The sequence below is a fragment of the Perca fluviatilis genome, chromosome 2 (genome assembly GCF_010015445.1).
Source record: "Perca fluviatilis chromosome 2, GENO_Pfluv_1.0, whole genome shotgun sequence".
NCBI classification, from domain to species: Eukaryota; Metazoa; Chordata; class Actinopteri; order Perciformes; family Percidae; genus Perca; species Perca fluviatilis.
Window position 1 is genome coordinate 42,528,129 of NC_053113.1, and position 15,878 is coordinate 42,544,006.

General features: G+C 42.6%; 1 protein-coding gene across 8 annotated transcripts in view; it reads right to left on the reverse strand.

Moving 5' to 3' along the window:
- Positions 1-15,878, reverse strand: part of fat3a (FAT atypical cadherin 3a) — a 228,673-nt gene that overhangs the window by 134,841 nt on the left and 77,954 nt on the right. For all 8 annotated transcript variants that reach the window (XM_039791128.1, XM_039791121.1, XM_039791097.1 and 5 more), the window contains exon 2: positions 1,215-4,538. In XM_039791128.1, the coding sequence (XP_039647062.1) occupies positions 1,215-4,521 (3,307 nt within the window). In that variant the 5' untranslated portion in view covers positions 4,522-4,538. The remainder of the gene's footprint in view (positions 1-1,214; positions 4,539-15,878) is intronic.

Here is a 15,878-nt window from a genome sequence, read left to right on the forward strand (position 1 = left end):
TTACTAAAATCAAAACTAATCAAAGGGCAAAATGCTCTTACAAATCACGAGTGAGCGATTTTAAATTAAATTAAATTAGGGCTGGGCAACGAGTAAAAGTTTTAATCGCGATTAATCGCATTGTTATATGCAAAATCCAATAATGAATTCAAAAGTAGTGTATAGCGCAATTTTATTTTAAATGGTGTGTATTGCATTTAGGTGATATTTCAGACTAGAAGTATTCCGGTGATAAGAAAATTCAACTTTGCAGTAGTTACAAATAACTTTGGTTCTGTCTACTGCGCCAGCTGGAAGAACTATAAAATGAAAATGGCCATGCAAAAGTTCTGTACCCATCTCCATGTTTGTTAGTTTGTTCATCCACCAATTATTTCCTTTTCCGGTTCCTGTAAGCGCGGCAGCAGTCAGCACAGACTTTTTCAAAATAAAAGCCAGTGAGCAACAGACTTTTACAATATTAAAAGAAATAATAAAAACTGTGTTTTAATAATAAAATAATTGTCTGCGTTAATTAATTAATGATGCGATAATAACTTGCCCAGCCCTACTTTAAATTAAACGTGTGTTGAAACTTTACCTGGGGAAACAGGCTTCACCTTCAGAAGCTCGGGGGCAGCTCAGTCGCTCCAGTCTTTGCCGGGATGCAGGGCCACCACACCGCAGCAGACTCACTGTGTGCGAGCCAGACTGTGCGAACGCCGCTCTGCACGTTTGATAAGTATTTGAGGCGCAGGGGGCTAAGATTACAATTATTATTTATTATTAATTAATATAAATGAATTGTTTGTTTCAATGTTTTAAGAAGCCTGTAGACATAGTTTGTTTTTACAAGCACAGTTTTTTGAACACCAAAGTTAGGGGGGCAGCTGGGGGGGGGGAGGCCCTACAGTGGGGGGGTCAGCTGCCCCCCTGTTGATCCGCCCCTGGCTAAGTGCAGTGTCACCTCTCTGGACATGGAGGTCTGCCCTCCTGTGGCCACAAACACCACCAGCAGCTACTTCTCTGCTGCTGCTCTGCCACCTTCTTTTGTTCCATTCTCACAATGTTCATCACGACTTTTTCATGTTACTTTTGTTCAACAATACAATGCCCAAAAAATACACAAAATACGACAGTGTTACAGTAAAGAGAGTAAACACAATTTGTAACTTCTACTCCTGGGCAATAATTCAAAAGCATGATAAACATAGACAATTAAAAAAAAAACTCACCTGTCTCTTCGTCAATGGAAAATCGTCCAAGCCCACTCCCATCACGAATAGAGTACTGGATTTCTCCATCTCTGCCAGCGTCATCATCATTAGCAATGACTTGGAGTAGGGTAGTTCCAATCCGGGCATTCTCTTTAACTAATCCTGTCAAGGCAAAGTTGGAAAAGTATGGAGCGTAGAGGTTTTCGTTCACATCTACAACCTCCACCTCCACAAAGGTGACCGAGAGAAGGGAAACAGGCCTTCCTTTGTCTTTTGCCTTTACAGTGAGGTTGTAGAACTGCTGGGTCTCGTAGTCCAGCTCTTTTGTCAGCCGAATAGCCCCGCTGGCCCTGTCTACCTCAAACCATCCATTGTAGTCGTTGGCTAGAGAGTACCGCACCTGGCCTCCCAACCCCAAATCTGGGTCCTGGGTTTCTAACCAGGCCACAACAGTTCCTACGGGAAGATCCTCCAGAGCCCTGGCTTTGTACACATTGGGGATAAATAGTGGGGGACAGTCATTCACATCCCCTAATATGATTTTCAAAGTAGTTACAGAAAACCTCTGGCACCCTTTCTCTGCCTTGTCCCGGGCCTCAATTTTCAGGTTAAAAGCCAAAACAAACTCCCTGTCTAGTTGGCCAGCAACATACACTATCCCATTAGTGCTGTTGATTCCAAACTGGGTGGTGCTGGTCAAAACAGAGTACACAATCTCCCCATTGGGTCCTAGATCTTTGTCAGTGGCCTCTACCTGGATGACATCTGTACCTATGGCAGTGTTTTCAGGTATGACAATTCTATAGCCTCCTTCTTGCAAAAACTGGGGAGCATTATCATTAGCATCCTCTATGTAGACAGTAAGCAAACGCCAGGCAGTTTTCTGTGGCAGACCAAGGTCATAGATAGTTAGGTTGAGGAGATAACGATCCCTCTTTTCTCTGTCCATAGGCAGGAAGACACTGATAAGGCCAGTATCCATGTCAATGGTAAAACAGCTGTCAATGTTTCCATCTGAAATAGAGTATAGAATCTGACCATTGAAACCTGTGTCACCATCGTAGGCATTAACCTTGAAAACACTCGAACCAATCTTTAGGTCTTCTAGCACAGCAATATCTGTTGGAAAAGCTTTGTCAAACTGGGGCGTTTGCCGATTGACAGAGAAAAGGTCAATAAAACCTTCTTCAATTTTGGGCTTGGTGCTAGCTTTGGACTTTTTCAGTAACTTTTCAGCTAACTTTTGGGCTACCCTTGTCTCTTTACAGTTGAAACTTTTGGCAGGAGATTTCCCTTGGGCAACTGAGATGTTAACAAACATAGGATCAGAAAAGTTCTCACCATCTGTGGCAGTTATTTTGAGACTAAAGACACCGTTCTTTGGACTGGCTGTGGCAAGGGAATGTTGCAGTGAAAGGACCCCTGAATCCGGGTTAAGGTTGAAGTACCCCCAATCGTTCCCTGAAATTATCTTATATTTTACTAGCTCCAGCTCATCTATATCAATTGCAGACATTGTGGTAATCACTTCATCCACTGGGAAATCTCTGGAGATCACCCCCTGGCATGCTACCTTCTCAAACAATGGCTGGTTGTCATTTACATTTTCTAGGTGGATTGTTACATTGACTTCACTCTCTCGCCTGTAAGGTGACCCCCAGTCAGAAGCTCTGACAACAAACACAAAGCTCTCTGATGAGGATTCAAAGTCCAACTCTTTAGTGGTGCTGATGATACCAGAAAACTGATTAATCTTGAAGGGTAATGGCTGAAGGCTGGATATGCTGTAAGTTATGTATCCATTTTCTCCTTTATCCTCATCAACTGCAGAAACTGTTAATACATTGGTCCCAACTAGTACACTTTCATTGACCAAAACCTCATAAGACGACTGATCAAATGTTGGTGTGTTGTCATTGGCATCCTTAATGGTTACCCGCACTTTAACTTTAAGGTCACTATCTATTTCCAATACCTCAAGATTAAAGACATTCTGGGTCAACTGAGTGAACCAGTGAGTGGTTGAGATTACGCCTGTTAAGGTGTTCATTTGAAAAAAAGCTGAATCTGCAGAAGGTGTCAGAATATATTCTGCATCATCTGGCTCTGGCTGGATTTTAACAGCCTCTACAATCGTGCCTGGTGGTGAAATTTCATTCAGACTAACATCATACAACTCCCGCTCAAACGTTGCTTCCGCTGTCTGCCGTTTCTTGACCATAATGTGGACAACCTTGACGGCAGAAAACTGCTGTGGGGATCCCCTGTCTTTAGCCTGCAAAGTGAGGTTACATCCATAAGGGTAAGTCTCCCAATGTAACTCAGTCGCCTTTATGGCAAACTCACCGTCCACAGATCTTTCTACAAAAAACTGCTCTGAAGGGTCTCCACCCACAATGACCACTGCGTCTATTTCTCCATTTAAGCCTTCATCTAGGTCCTCAACAGTGACCATGGCATACACAGGGTTTTTATCAAGCCATGAGGGGCTGTGGATGACCACATTCATGACTGGGGCATGCTCATTCACGCGCTCTACATGGACAAAAAGCTTGGCTGTACTGCTGACCCCATTATTTCCATAGAGCTTCATGCCGCGGTCCACTGCCAGGATTTCTAAGTCGTACCGGTTCTGCTCATCAACATTGAGCTTTCCACTGAGAGAAACCACTCCACTGGTTGGGTGTACAGCAAACATCTCCATTTTCTCCTTGAAAAAATAGTAAAACTCCCCGTTGGAGCCAATATCTGCATCTGTGGCGGTGACTTGTGCTATGCTAGTCCTGAGAGGGGTGCTCTCCATTATGGTAACAGAGTAGGTGGTGGGTGAGAACAAGGGCCGGAGGTCATTCATATCCAAGACCTGGATGCTGACTTTAGTCCAGGTCTCAAGGAGGGCCTCTCCCTTGACAGAGGCTTTTACTGTCAATACATAATTATCCTGAATCTCTCGGTTCAAGATAGCTGCGTTGCCACCTTTAGTCCTTATACGCAAGAAGCAGAAGTCGCCCAGCACATATTCCTCTGCCTTAAAAAACCCTTCGTCATCACCTGAAGTGATTCTGTAGCGGATCTCCCAGGAGCGCTGGGCAAGGTGGATGCCCATTTTAACTTTACTGTTGGCATAGGTGCGTGCTGCTGAATTTTCGTAAACCGTAGCGTGGTAGACAGCTTGAGTGAAGCCAAAGTGAGGTCCATCCTGAAGGCCCCCCTGGGTGTTCTGGCCGCAGCAGGGTGATGGCTTGAAGAGCAGCAACGGCAGCAGCAGGGCCAGGCTTAGGAGAGGGGCTCGCATGCCTGCCCACTGGCCCATATTCACATCCATCCCATCATCACTCCATCCTGAAACACAAAGCGACAGACAGAGGCAGGGGTTAGCTACCAGGGGAGGGATTTACATTATTTACAGGTTACTTATTTTATCCTTATTTGTATGTACATTGGATAACAGAGATTGATTGGAAGTGTGGAGGGGAGGGGGCATTTACAGTTACCAGGCAACGAAAATGAAGGCTGACATCATCCTTGTGTGGTCTCTGGACACTGAGATCAGTGTCAACAGTCAATTGCAAGTTTCAGAAAAACCAGAGGTGGTTTGACAAAGAACAAAATAATTGTATGGCTAGGAAGAGAAGTGTAACATCACCAAAACAAACTCTAAAAAAAATTAGTGCATAGGGCGAAATGATGGGCTGCCACACCATGACCCTATCATAACCCAACCCTGAAATACATGAAAACTGCAGCCCTGTGTCCCAAAACCATGTAATTTCTACAGACGCAAACCAGTTATGGTTTTGAAACTGAGAGTCAAGTAGCTGTTGTGTTCAGATTTTGTTTTCTTTTTCAGAAAAAAAATGTGTTCTGAAAGAAAGCAGCCACAAATATGTGCCAATCTGGGCTTTGGGAGAAAAGCCTGATCCGGTAGAGCCATGTTGTGGCCATAGGAGTGCCATAGTGGTCTGCATTTTGATGACTCTGCACTTTCCACCACAAGGAATGGAGAGATGGGGCGGGAAAAGACAGACGATGTCTGAGCGCACTGATAATAACACACTGCTGAAGTGCACAGCAACAACACACAAACTGTAGAAACTGTCTTAACTTCTAACTGAAAATCATTTGGCTTTGTGAGTGTGACCAAACACCACCAATGCCTTAGCCTGCATTTAAATACAGTTCAACAGTCATTCAGGTTAGAAAGGCTAGAATTCAAACGACAATGCCAAAAAACACTTCAGTTTTCATCTGACCTTAAACTGTCATCTCAGTGTTGGGGGAGGTGGTGATGGTGGTGGTGGGGGGGGGGAGGTGTGGGGGGGGAGGCCTTTCCTGCTGGAAGTGTATGTGAGCAGTCTCAGTCAGCTTTACTGGGTCAGTACATCTCTCCTTTGAAAACTAGTGCCAGCAGGCAGGCAGGCACAGTAATGATGCCTCCATACTGCATTAAACCTCTGAATACAGGCTGATTCAGTTCAGTTTTCACTCTTCACCTACAAACTTATGGCACAGTCACTGTGTGTCTGAAATCCGATATCGTTTGGGTTATTTATCTGTATATGAAATCTGAAATCGTTTGGGTTATTTATCTGTATATCCAGGCTGGTACATCTACACTGCAAATATGTGTATGTGAATGGATAGACGAGTGTTCCAAGGATATAAGAACCATGCTGATGGTACATTCTGAGTTCTAGCGCAGCCTTATTTCCTTTTGGGTCATTGATTTCTAACCTAGGGTACTGATGCAGTTACCAGGAAGTAAATGGTAATTAGCACCATTCATTTGACATACAAATGTCAATGCATTTGTGAGAAAATATATGGGATTACAAAGCTGTAGTGATAGAGATACGTCATACAAAGTTGGCTCAGAATGGGCCTTTGAGGGACACATATTAAAGTGGGGGGTCTGAGGGTCCTCACACCCAGGAAATGTTTGAGTGTCAAACGATTAATTTGCTACATTCTGATACATTTCTATGTAACAATTTATGGTGGAAAATCTTAATTTATTTGTAGTAAAATACAGGTGACAATTCAAAGTATAAAACTATAATGAAATCTAATGCAGGAGGGGGTTTAAAGCAGGGACATGGGCCCTGATCTGAGTACATTTGACCCCCGTACACCTGTATGGTTCGATTAGGTGTAAAAACCAACTGACCAAAAACAAGGAAGTTGACTGCTAATGTTTTTTAACCGGTTATAGAACTAAACAGTCTCAATTTAATACTGATGCTATAACAGACGGCAGCGCTTCGCAGATCGGCTTCGCTGCCACCTTTGTCCTGCAGTCAGAGCTTCAGCGGGAGGCTGAGAGCTCGGCACCCGACAGCAGCGGCTCCTCCTCCGGCCGGCAGCAGAGCTTCACCTCGCTAAATCCCTTTTCTTTCTCCAATGCAGTTTTTCAATTATGAAATCTTTCCCTGGTGAACATTATATCTCTGTCATTAGATGCTCCAAATTTGCAAACGCGGAAACAGAAATATGAATCTAGCTTTGTAGCGAACCTGCTTGGGTTTATACGTGTGCAGTCTGGCCAAAGTTCTGCTTTAGGGAAAACCTACAGATTAGAAAAGTATCACCGCTCACTTGTTGTGCCTCCCATGTTTTATATATTAGTAAAACATATTGTTTCCGGGTGGCATTTTTATGATTGGTTGAACCGACAAGGACAAAATAAAATAATTATATTTTTTAATTTTTGGTGAAGGGAGGCTACTGGCCGTGCCCATGCCTAAAACCGGGTCCACTGTCTGCTCACTTATAAAATATTTTAAAGGTCTTTGAGCAAGGCACTCTTTGTCTAGTCCATTTATTATAACATGCATGCTGGAAGAAATGGCACGCGTCTTAAAAATGCTCATTAGACTGTAGCAGCCTGTGGCACCGCTGCTGTTACAACGGCAGAGCCTGCTGTTATTTTCAATTGATACAATCCAACAATACCCAAGAGGCAGCCAAATATGGAAGAACGATAAACATACATCTGTTCTCTGCACACACACAGCTACAAACTCACACACACACACACACACACACACACACACACACACACACACACACACACACACACACACACACACACACACACACACACACACACACACACACACACACACACTTGTGGCCATTACAGCTCATTCCTGTCCCCCATATGTAGTGCTTTGCCCTAAGGGCTGGTTGGAGGGCAGTGTGCAGTGGGTTGACATGGAGCACATGTACTTGTGACAACAGTGTTCTCAAGGACTATCTACCAGAGAGAGAAGCCATGGTCAGGCTGCAGCTGCCACGACACACCCTGTGGCAAAATTGCGCTTAGGCTTGTTTTTTCTGTGGCTGTGTTGTGTGTGTGTGTGTGTGTGTGTGTGTGTGTGTGTGTGTGTGTGTGTGTGTGTGTGTGTGTGTGTGTGTACTTTGATGGGTTACATTAATGTGTCAAACGTGTGTAAGTTGTTTGTAAAATGGTGGAAACCAACGGTGGCCTAGAAACACGTTCATTCAACAGGAATGTAAGGTATGTGTGGTTTATAAAGTCAAAGTCATTCAGCCCATGTTCTCAAATTTTATTTTCCTGAAACAGGGAAAACAATCTACAAGTATGAGACTATTAAACTGCTTCCCTATCCACTTTCAGCAGTTCAGTTCACTCTGTTATTCCTGTGTATTGCATTTCTTTTTATACTTGCAACACAATGAAACAAAAAAACATGTAAGCTAAAACATATAAAGACACTGATAGTTTCAAAGACATTGGACCTTTTGAATCCAAACGATGGCAATCCTAGTGCGCTCTGTGTGCCAGAGGAGAGAGACAGCCCAGTAAGATCAGTATGACACTGAGAAAAACACCCAGACTCAGAGCTCTGAAACTATTTAGGGCTCATATATAAAACCTATACTGAATCAGGTAAGCATTGAGTCAAGCTCGAGTACAGCAGAGGCCTGTACTACGAATCAAGATCAACATGCCCTGGATTTCTTTCAGTTATCCGGCTTCACCTAACCTAACAACCGCGGTCCTGCATAACCTGTGTCACGACGCTGGTTAACAACTAGTTCAATCAACCCAGGGTTTCCCAATCCAGCAGTGCGCGCGTTCACATAAAAAACATCTACCAGAGCCGCATGTTTTATATAAGAAGAGCATTCTACATAATTATGAAGAACCCAGACTCAGTTTTACAGGGAAAACGCAATACAGTCGCTGCTTCCTAAAACAGGAAGGAAAGCTGGCAAAACAAATAGCAGACGCTGTAGATGTTTAAATCACAACTCTTATCAATATCACTTCCCCATCAGTCAGGACCAAGATCTGACCATAATTAAACTTGTGCTTTCTATAAACTGTTGTTGCTTTAGCCTATTATTTCAGTTGCCACCCTGGCAGTGGGAAGCGATCGTGAGAGCAAATAAAATATATAAAAACATAATTCAAACCGATGTGCGCATTGGCGACACACGGCTCAAGAAGCCGATATGTAATTCCCTCATATTAAAATATATATATTTCATAAAAATACCCATCAGGGAATGTTAACGGGGTTGTCGGTCTCTAAATGTTTTAACTTTTATGAGCAAACCTATGGGCTGAAATATGTGCCACCAGAAACTGAATTTGAATCATTTATATTTGAATTTGAATTGCTAAACTTGAATAATTGCATTGAAAAACTGAATTTGAATCACATAATTTGAAATTGTATTGTTTAATTTGAATCATGCCATTGAAAAACTGAATCTTAATAGTATAATTTGAAATTGAATTTATTCGTTTGTAACTGAAGTCTAATCAAATTTGATCTTCACTGAAACTTCAACTCTCTATATATCCTCACATTCAGTTCTCACTATTCAGATTCAGATCAGCAAATTCAATTTCAAGTTACTGAGACAGACATCCGGGTACTTGGAGGATGAAGGAAGAGCAATCGAGCACAGATCGATAGGTAGAGTTCAGTGGCGCAGGATTAGCACTAAAGATGCCAAACTGTTTTTGGATGTTGGAACGAAAGAAATGACAAAAAAAAACAGCAAGGGATAACAGTTCACAGGTGAGGATGTGTTTTATGATATATGCCGCCTTGGACCTGCAATCTGAGCTCCGGCGGCAGCAGGAGGTGGAGAGTTCCGTGGCCGGCGGCAGCGTCTCTTTCCCCAGGCAGGAATACTGCTTTGCCTCGCTGCTGCGCCGGTCCCCGCTGATCCAGATCGGACCGGCCAAAGACAGAGTGGTGATCGGCAGGATCTTCCACATAGTCCAGGACGACCTGTATGTAGATTTCGGCTGGAAGTTCCACTGCGTTTCGTTGGGCGGCCGCAGACGAAAAGCGAAAAGCGGGGCAGCAGAGTCCGTTTGCGGCTGCAGGATCTGGAGATCACTGCCCGCTTCCTGGAAGCCAAAACCGACACCACGCTGCTGGGAGCCCGGGCCGTACTGCTGGGACGGCTGGAGAGAAGGGAAGCGCGAAACTAGAACCAGGACTCAGCGGAGCGGACTGTCACAGCTTGCTGAAGTTTAAATCACAGGTTTCCTAAAGGGAGTCTGGCGGGACTCGGACTGTGGACGTGATTTTAAGTCTCGTTAAATAAATAACTACATGCAGAACTAAATGAATGAATAGTGGAGCAGTGAGCCTGGACATTTCAGTCTGTTTAAACTTTGAAGCAGAACATCTTAGTTCAGAAGGGTGAAGTTTCTGTTTGGACTCAGATCTGTGAACTGATTATAATAAATATTTTCTTTTATAAACACATGAATTAGTCTCTTTGTTTTTGTTTTGTTACCGCACATGATGATAAAGCTACACTTTTAAATCACAAACAAAACTAACTTTAATATGTATATAAACGCTCTAAGGAAGGAGACAAACGATCAGATATTAGAGTTGATTAAAAATAGACTCAAATAATAATTTACTATTTTTGCGTTTTAATGTGGAAACATCTTGTATAAACTCAGGGGACTGACTCTTACATCACATTGTATTGCAGGCTTGCTGATGTACAAAGTAAACCAATGCAATTCAAATGTTTAAATTAATTAACATGTATTTTCAAATATGGATAGTCACACTACTTTGCATGCAGTAGGCTAGGCTAAGGTAGCCTAAGTAGCGATAGTTCATTTTAAGTTTACTTAAGTGGAAGAATGTGACTAATAAACCTAGGCCTACTAACACCAGGCATTACATTTTGAACATTGTGAACAGGTAGAGTATAGTATCTATGAGTCTCTGGGTCAAGGCGAGGCTGTGCTCCCAAAACGTATGTGCTGGCCGAAGAGGAGTCCTGTGTATCTCCCCCCCCTACCTATCGATCTACTGCTCGATTGCTCTTCCTTCATCCTCCAAGTACCCGGATGTCTGTCTCAGTAACTTGAAATTGAATTTGCTGATCTGAATCTGAATAGTGAGAACTAAATGTGAGGATATATAGAGAGTTGAAGTTTCAGTGAAGATCAAATTGTATTGGAATTCAGCTACAAACGAATAAATTCAACTTCAAATTATACTATTCAGATTCAGTTTTTCAATGCAATGATTCAAATTAAACAATACAATTTCAAATTATGTGATTCAAATTCAGTTTTTCAATGCAATTATTCAAGTTTTAGCAATTCAAATTCAAATATAAATGATTCAAATTCAGTTTCTGGTGGCACATATTTCAGCCCATACACACCCCTCTCTCCCTCTCTCTCTCTGCGCACCGAGCTCCGCCTGATCTTCTATAAGAACAGTGACGCCATTATCAATCGAGTATTGATTGATCAGTAGGCGGTGCTTTTACACCGGTTGATCTCTAATCTCCAACATAACCTGCTCCCGACCAGGTTAGGTGTTCATCATAAGTTACCACAGCGATTGAACCCGGTAACAACTAATCCACCGTCGTGGTACAGAAAATCCTGGGTTGAACCGGAAGTTAGCTCGCTAATGCTAAATCCTGCTTCGTAGTACAGGCCTCAGGGAGAAAGACAAACACACATTGCCAGACAATCACAGACTAAATAGATTCAAAATACATCCTTTAAGGTTATATATACTCTATATTTAGCACATCAATATAGCAGTAAACAAATAGTTGCTATGTAAAGATATAGTGGAGTAATGAATGATGTCACACACCCTCTGTATGTGTTGTATTCTCAGCTTCTCTCTTGATAGCTGGTCCAGCCGCGATTTGCATATGAGTGCATGTGAGTGCAGTGCTGTGTGCATCAGTATCAGACGCCACGGGCTGTGACAAAGCGTTGGTAATTGACGAGTTGGGGAGTGGTCTGTGAGAGTCATGTGGAGGCAGTCCCAGCCTTTCTTTTCAGTATTTCGAGTACAGCCCCTTTAAAGTATATTACGACTTGATGGGGTCTTGAATTGTTCCTTTTGAATCCAGATTTTTAAATGTTCCTGCTAAAGCAGCTTTCAAGTGATTTTTAAGGCATACTACAGAATATGGCAATATGGTGGCCGGGTTAGCTCAGTTGGTAGAGCAGGCGCACAAGTATAGAGATTTGCAGCGGCCGCGGTTTTGACTCCGACCTGCGGCCCTTTGCTGCATGTCATTCCCCGTCTCTCTCCCCTTTCATGTCTTCATCTGTCCTGTGAGAATAAAGGCCTAAAAATGCCCCAAAAAATAATCTTAAAGAAAAGAATATGGCAATATGGTTCAGCCTGACATACAAACTCCATTGGCTGATGAAGGTGTGATACAGTAAATTCTGGAAAAACCAAGTTAGTGGAGCTAGAGTTGGGATCTGTCAAGTAGAATCATTGGAAACTTTAAGATGCCTACAAGAATTTAGAATCAAGTTCTGTTCGATTGAGCAATGCTTGCCTGTACCCAACGCATGTGTAATGATGGACACACTTGTGGTTCCAGCATAGTTAAACTAAATAATTCTTCCCAATTCCTTTGAAACTGCAGACACCCTGGAAATTGAAATCATTTAAATTCATCTGCTTCTTCTTAAGTGCATAATTGCCATGTTGTTTCTATACAAGGAAACCCCACAAGCCTGTGTCTGCAAAATGTTTACCACACACACACACACACACACACACACACACACACACACACATACACACACACACACACACACCACAAGGGATAGGGACAGAGAAAAACACTATCATTCTCCACAGAGAAGCCCCACTTACTGTCAGCTTTAAACAGCCTCTCATTAGCTTTTCATTGCAGGCTAATTGGCCTTGAATTGTGTGTCAAACAACAGCCAGCAGCTTCCACACCCCCGGACACACCGGCCCTGCTAATACACAGCTATTCCGCCTTAGCTACCAGCTCACATGCTGACAAGGCAGCACACACACACACACACACACACACACACACACGCACACATATATATATATATATATATATATATATATATATATATATATATATATATTTTTTTTTTTTTTAGTAAAATTTTCATCACAACAGCTAGAGCTCACTTCCCTACGTGCACACATTCCACCAAAACAAGTTCCCTCCAGAGGCTATGTTGCAGAGGCACCGGGGCACCGTCCAGAGCTTAGCACCGCCCAAGACGATTGTGACTGGTTTTAAGAAATGCCAATAAACCAGAGCAGGTTTTTCTCCCATCCAGGAATGCTATGTGGACTAGCTAGACCTTCCTCTGTGGCACTGTACGGTACTTTCCGGTCTACATATCCCTGCCTCTGCTGAATTATTTTTATATCCCCCCCCGCCCAAAGTGACCAATGCTACTTCACCAATAGACCATATTATATACCTAAAATAGAAGTATTTTAAACTAAGTGAAGCACTGTAACGTGAACGGTCTATAGTGCCAGCTACCAGCGGCAGTTGTTTAGCCGTCAATTGATGACTGTGAGACAGCTACAGGCACCGCCAGATGGTGGTAGTGGAGTTTAGCCAGAAAAAAGTGAGCTGACAGTTAAGTTTAGGCACCAAAACTAGGCATAAAAAAAAAAATTGTTTGGTTCTGGTTGGTTGTCAGTTGAGGTCATAGGGAATTTATTTTATTTTTTATTTTTATTTTTTTTCCCAGTGGCAGCAAGGGATAGGTAGGAAATTTTCCTTTACTGTAGCGAAGGATACTCAATTTTTTCATAACATACCTGTTACTACATGTACAGTTGTTCCTTAATAAATTGAAAACATGTAATTCACGTGCATATTAATTAGCCACATGTATTATATATCTTATAATAAAGCCACAGGTTTACCAAGAGGATGGTTCGTTTAGACAGCAGCTACTTTTACAAGAGTTTGTCCAAAAATCAAGATTTGTTGCAAACTAAGATAAACAGTTAGACTACAAACTGACATCTTTCATTTCAGCTTGTTTGTAAAAAGGCGCTATTTGCAGAGTAGAGCTGTGTTTGCACAGCGCGTTGGACAAGAGTGGACAGCGCAGACAGAGCAGACTGAGATATCGGTTTATGCCTGTAGAACAGGTAGGTGGGTATTGATAAATATTGACTCTTTAATCATGGAGGGTTTATTGTAGGCTTCTTACAGTTAACGAGTGTAGCGTTAGTTCATCTGCGCCAGCGGAAGTAAATAATGTATAAGCTGTAGCTATCGTTTCCAGCCAGTTACATGTGCTACGTGAAGTAGCTTAACGAACACACGTCGGCTCAGCTGTGTGTGTGTGTGTGTGTGTGTGTGTGTGTGTGTGTGTGTGCAAATAGTTCCTGAGTGGTTTCATCTGCCCTGTTTAACGTGTTGAAGCTCCCCGGCAACGCAGTAGCGCTGTAGCTGGCCGCCGTGGCCAGTGAGGGCTGGTTGAAGGCGCCGTCCTCACGCTGCTGCTGCCGTAAAACTGGACACGGCAACGCTATAAGTGCCGCTTCGGCGACATCGGGTCCTCTTCCAGCATTGCTGGAGAAAAACGGGCATCTTGCATCGCAAGAGTGCTGTACAAAAATATAATTATAGTTTGCCTCAAACTTTTTATTTGTGTATTTATTATATGTATATATTAATTCGTATCATTTCTTCCCCAAGCTCATAAAATAAATTTGGATCGCAAATAAATTGACTGGGAACCGGAACCAAACAATTAATTTTGTTAGGCCCTACTCTGTTCAATTCTGAAAGCACTGTGTTTTATGTTAACACCACGTTGTGCTATTTGATTTTGAGATTATTTTCCATTGGATATTAAAGTTCAGAAATAAGTGTTTCGGCAGACACAAACGCATTACTTAAAGCCTGACAAGATGGATTTTAGATATTTTTTATTTATTTAAAGATATCATGAGAATCCAGCTGCTGTGCAAGGTAATGATCCAACATGGCACTCATTGCTGGTGACTTTGGTAAACGGCCTAAGTGAACAGCATCAGAAAATCACAAATCTATGAATACAATGGTGTTGTGAAAGGTCCTTCCTAATTATTCTGACCCTAACTACTGTTAAATTGAACAACCCATTTAAGCTTGGCAATGCCCCCTGTACATATTAAAAAAAAAAAAAGTGGTATCCCCACAAGCACTAACCCTGCCACCCTATCTTCTCAGTGTCAGCCATAACAATTACAATGTTAATATATGATGCTTGGCAGTCATCCAGAATACATTGAAACAAAGCTACATATGAATTACATATGTTTAATACATATCCAGCCACTGAGGCTGGAGTTTCAGTCTGTAACCCACGGCTTCTTGTTTGAAGCAGTGATTTTGACTCCAGTTCCCCACTATTCTCCAGCTGAGGCCTGTACTACGAAGCAGGATTTGGCGTTAACGAGCTAACTTCAGGTTCAACCCAGGATTTTCTGTACCACGACGGTGGACTGGTCGGGAGCAGGTTATGTTGGAGATTAGAGATCAACCGGTGTAAAAGCACCGCCTACTGACCAATCAATACTCGATTGATAACGGCGTCACCGTTCTTATAGAAGATCAGGCGGCGGCGCGCAGAGAGAGAGAGAGAGAGAGAGGGAGAGAGAGAGAGGGGGAGAAAGGGGGAGAGAGGTGTGCGCTCATAAAAGTTAAAACATTTAGAGACCGACAACCCCGTTAACATTCCCTGATGGGTATTTTTATGAAATATATATATTTTAATGGTAGGGAATTACATATCGGCTTCTTGAGCTGTGTGTCGCCAATGCGCATATCGGTTTGAATTATGTTTTTATATATTTTATTTGCTCTCACGATCGCTTCCCACTGCCGGGGTGGCAACTGAAATAATAGGCTAAAGCAACAACAGTTTATGGAAAGCACAAGTTTAATTATGGTCAGATCTTGGTCCTGACTGATGGGGAAGTGATATTGATCAGAGTTGTGATTTAAACATCTACAGCGTCAGCAATTTTTTTTTTGCCAGCTTTCCTTCCTGTTTTAGGAAGCAGTGACTGTATTGCGTTTTCCCTGTAAAACCGAGTCTGTGTTCTTCATATTTATGTAGAATAATAATTTGCTCTTCTTATATATAACATAAGCGGCTCTGGTAGAAACTTGGGATTGGTTGTGGTGTGCAAACACCGCCTCTTTTATGTGAACGCGCGCGCCGCTGGATGGGAAACCCCGGGTTGACTGAACTAGTTGATAACCAGCGTCGTGATACAGCTTATGCGGGACCGCGGTTGTTAGGTTAGGTGAAGCCGAATAACTGAAAGAGATCCAGGACATGTTGATCTTGCTTCGTAGTAAAGGCCTCTGGTCTTCAGTGGTTTAAAC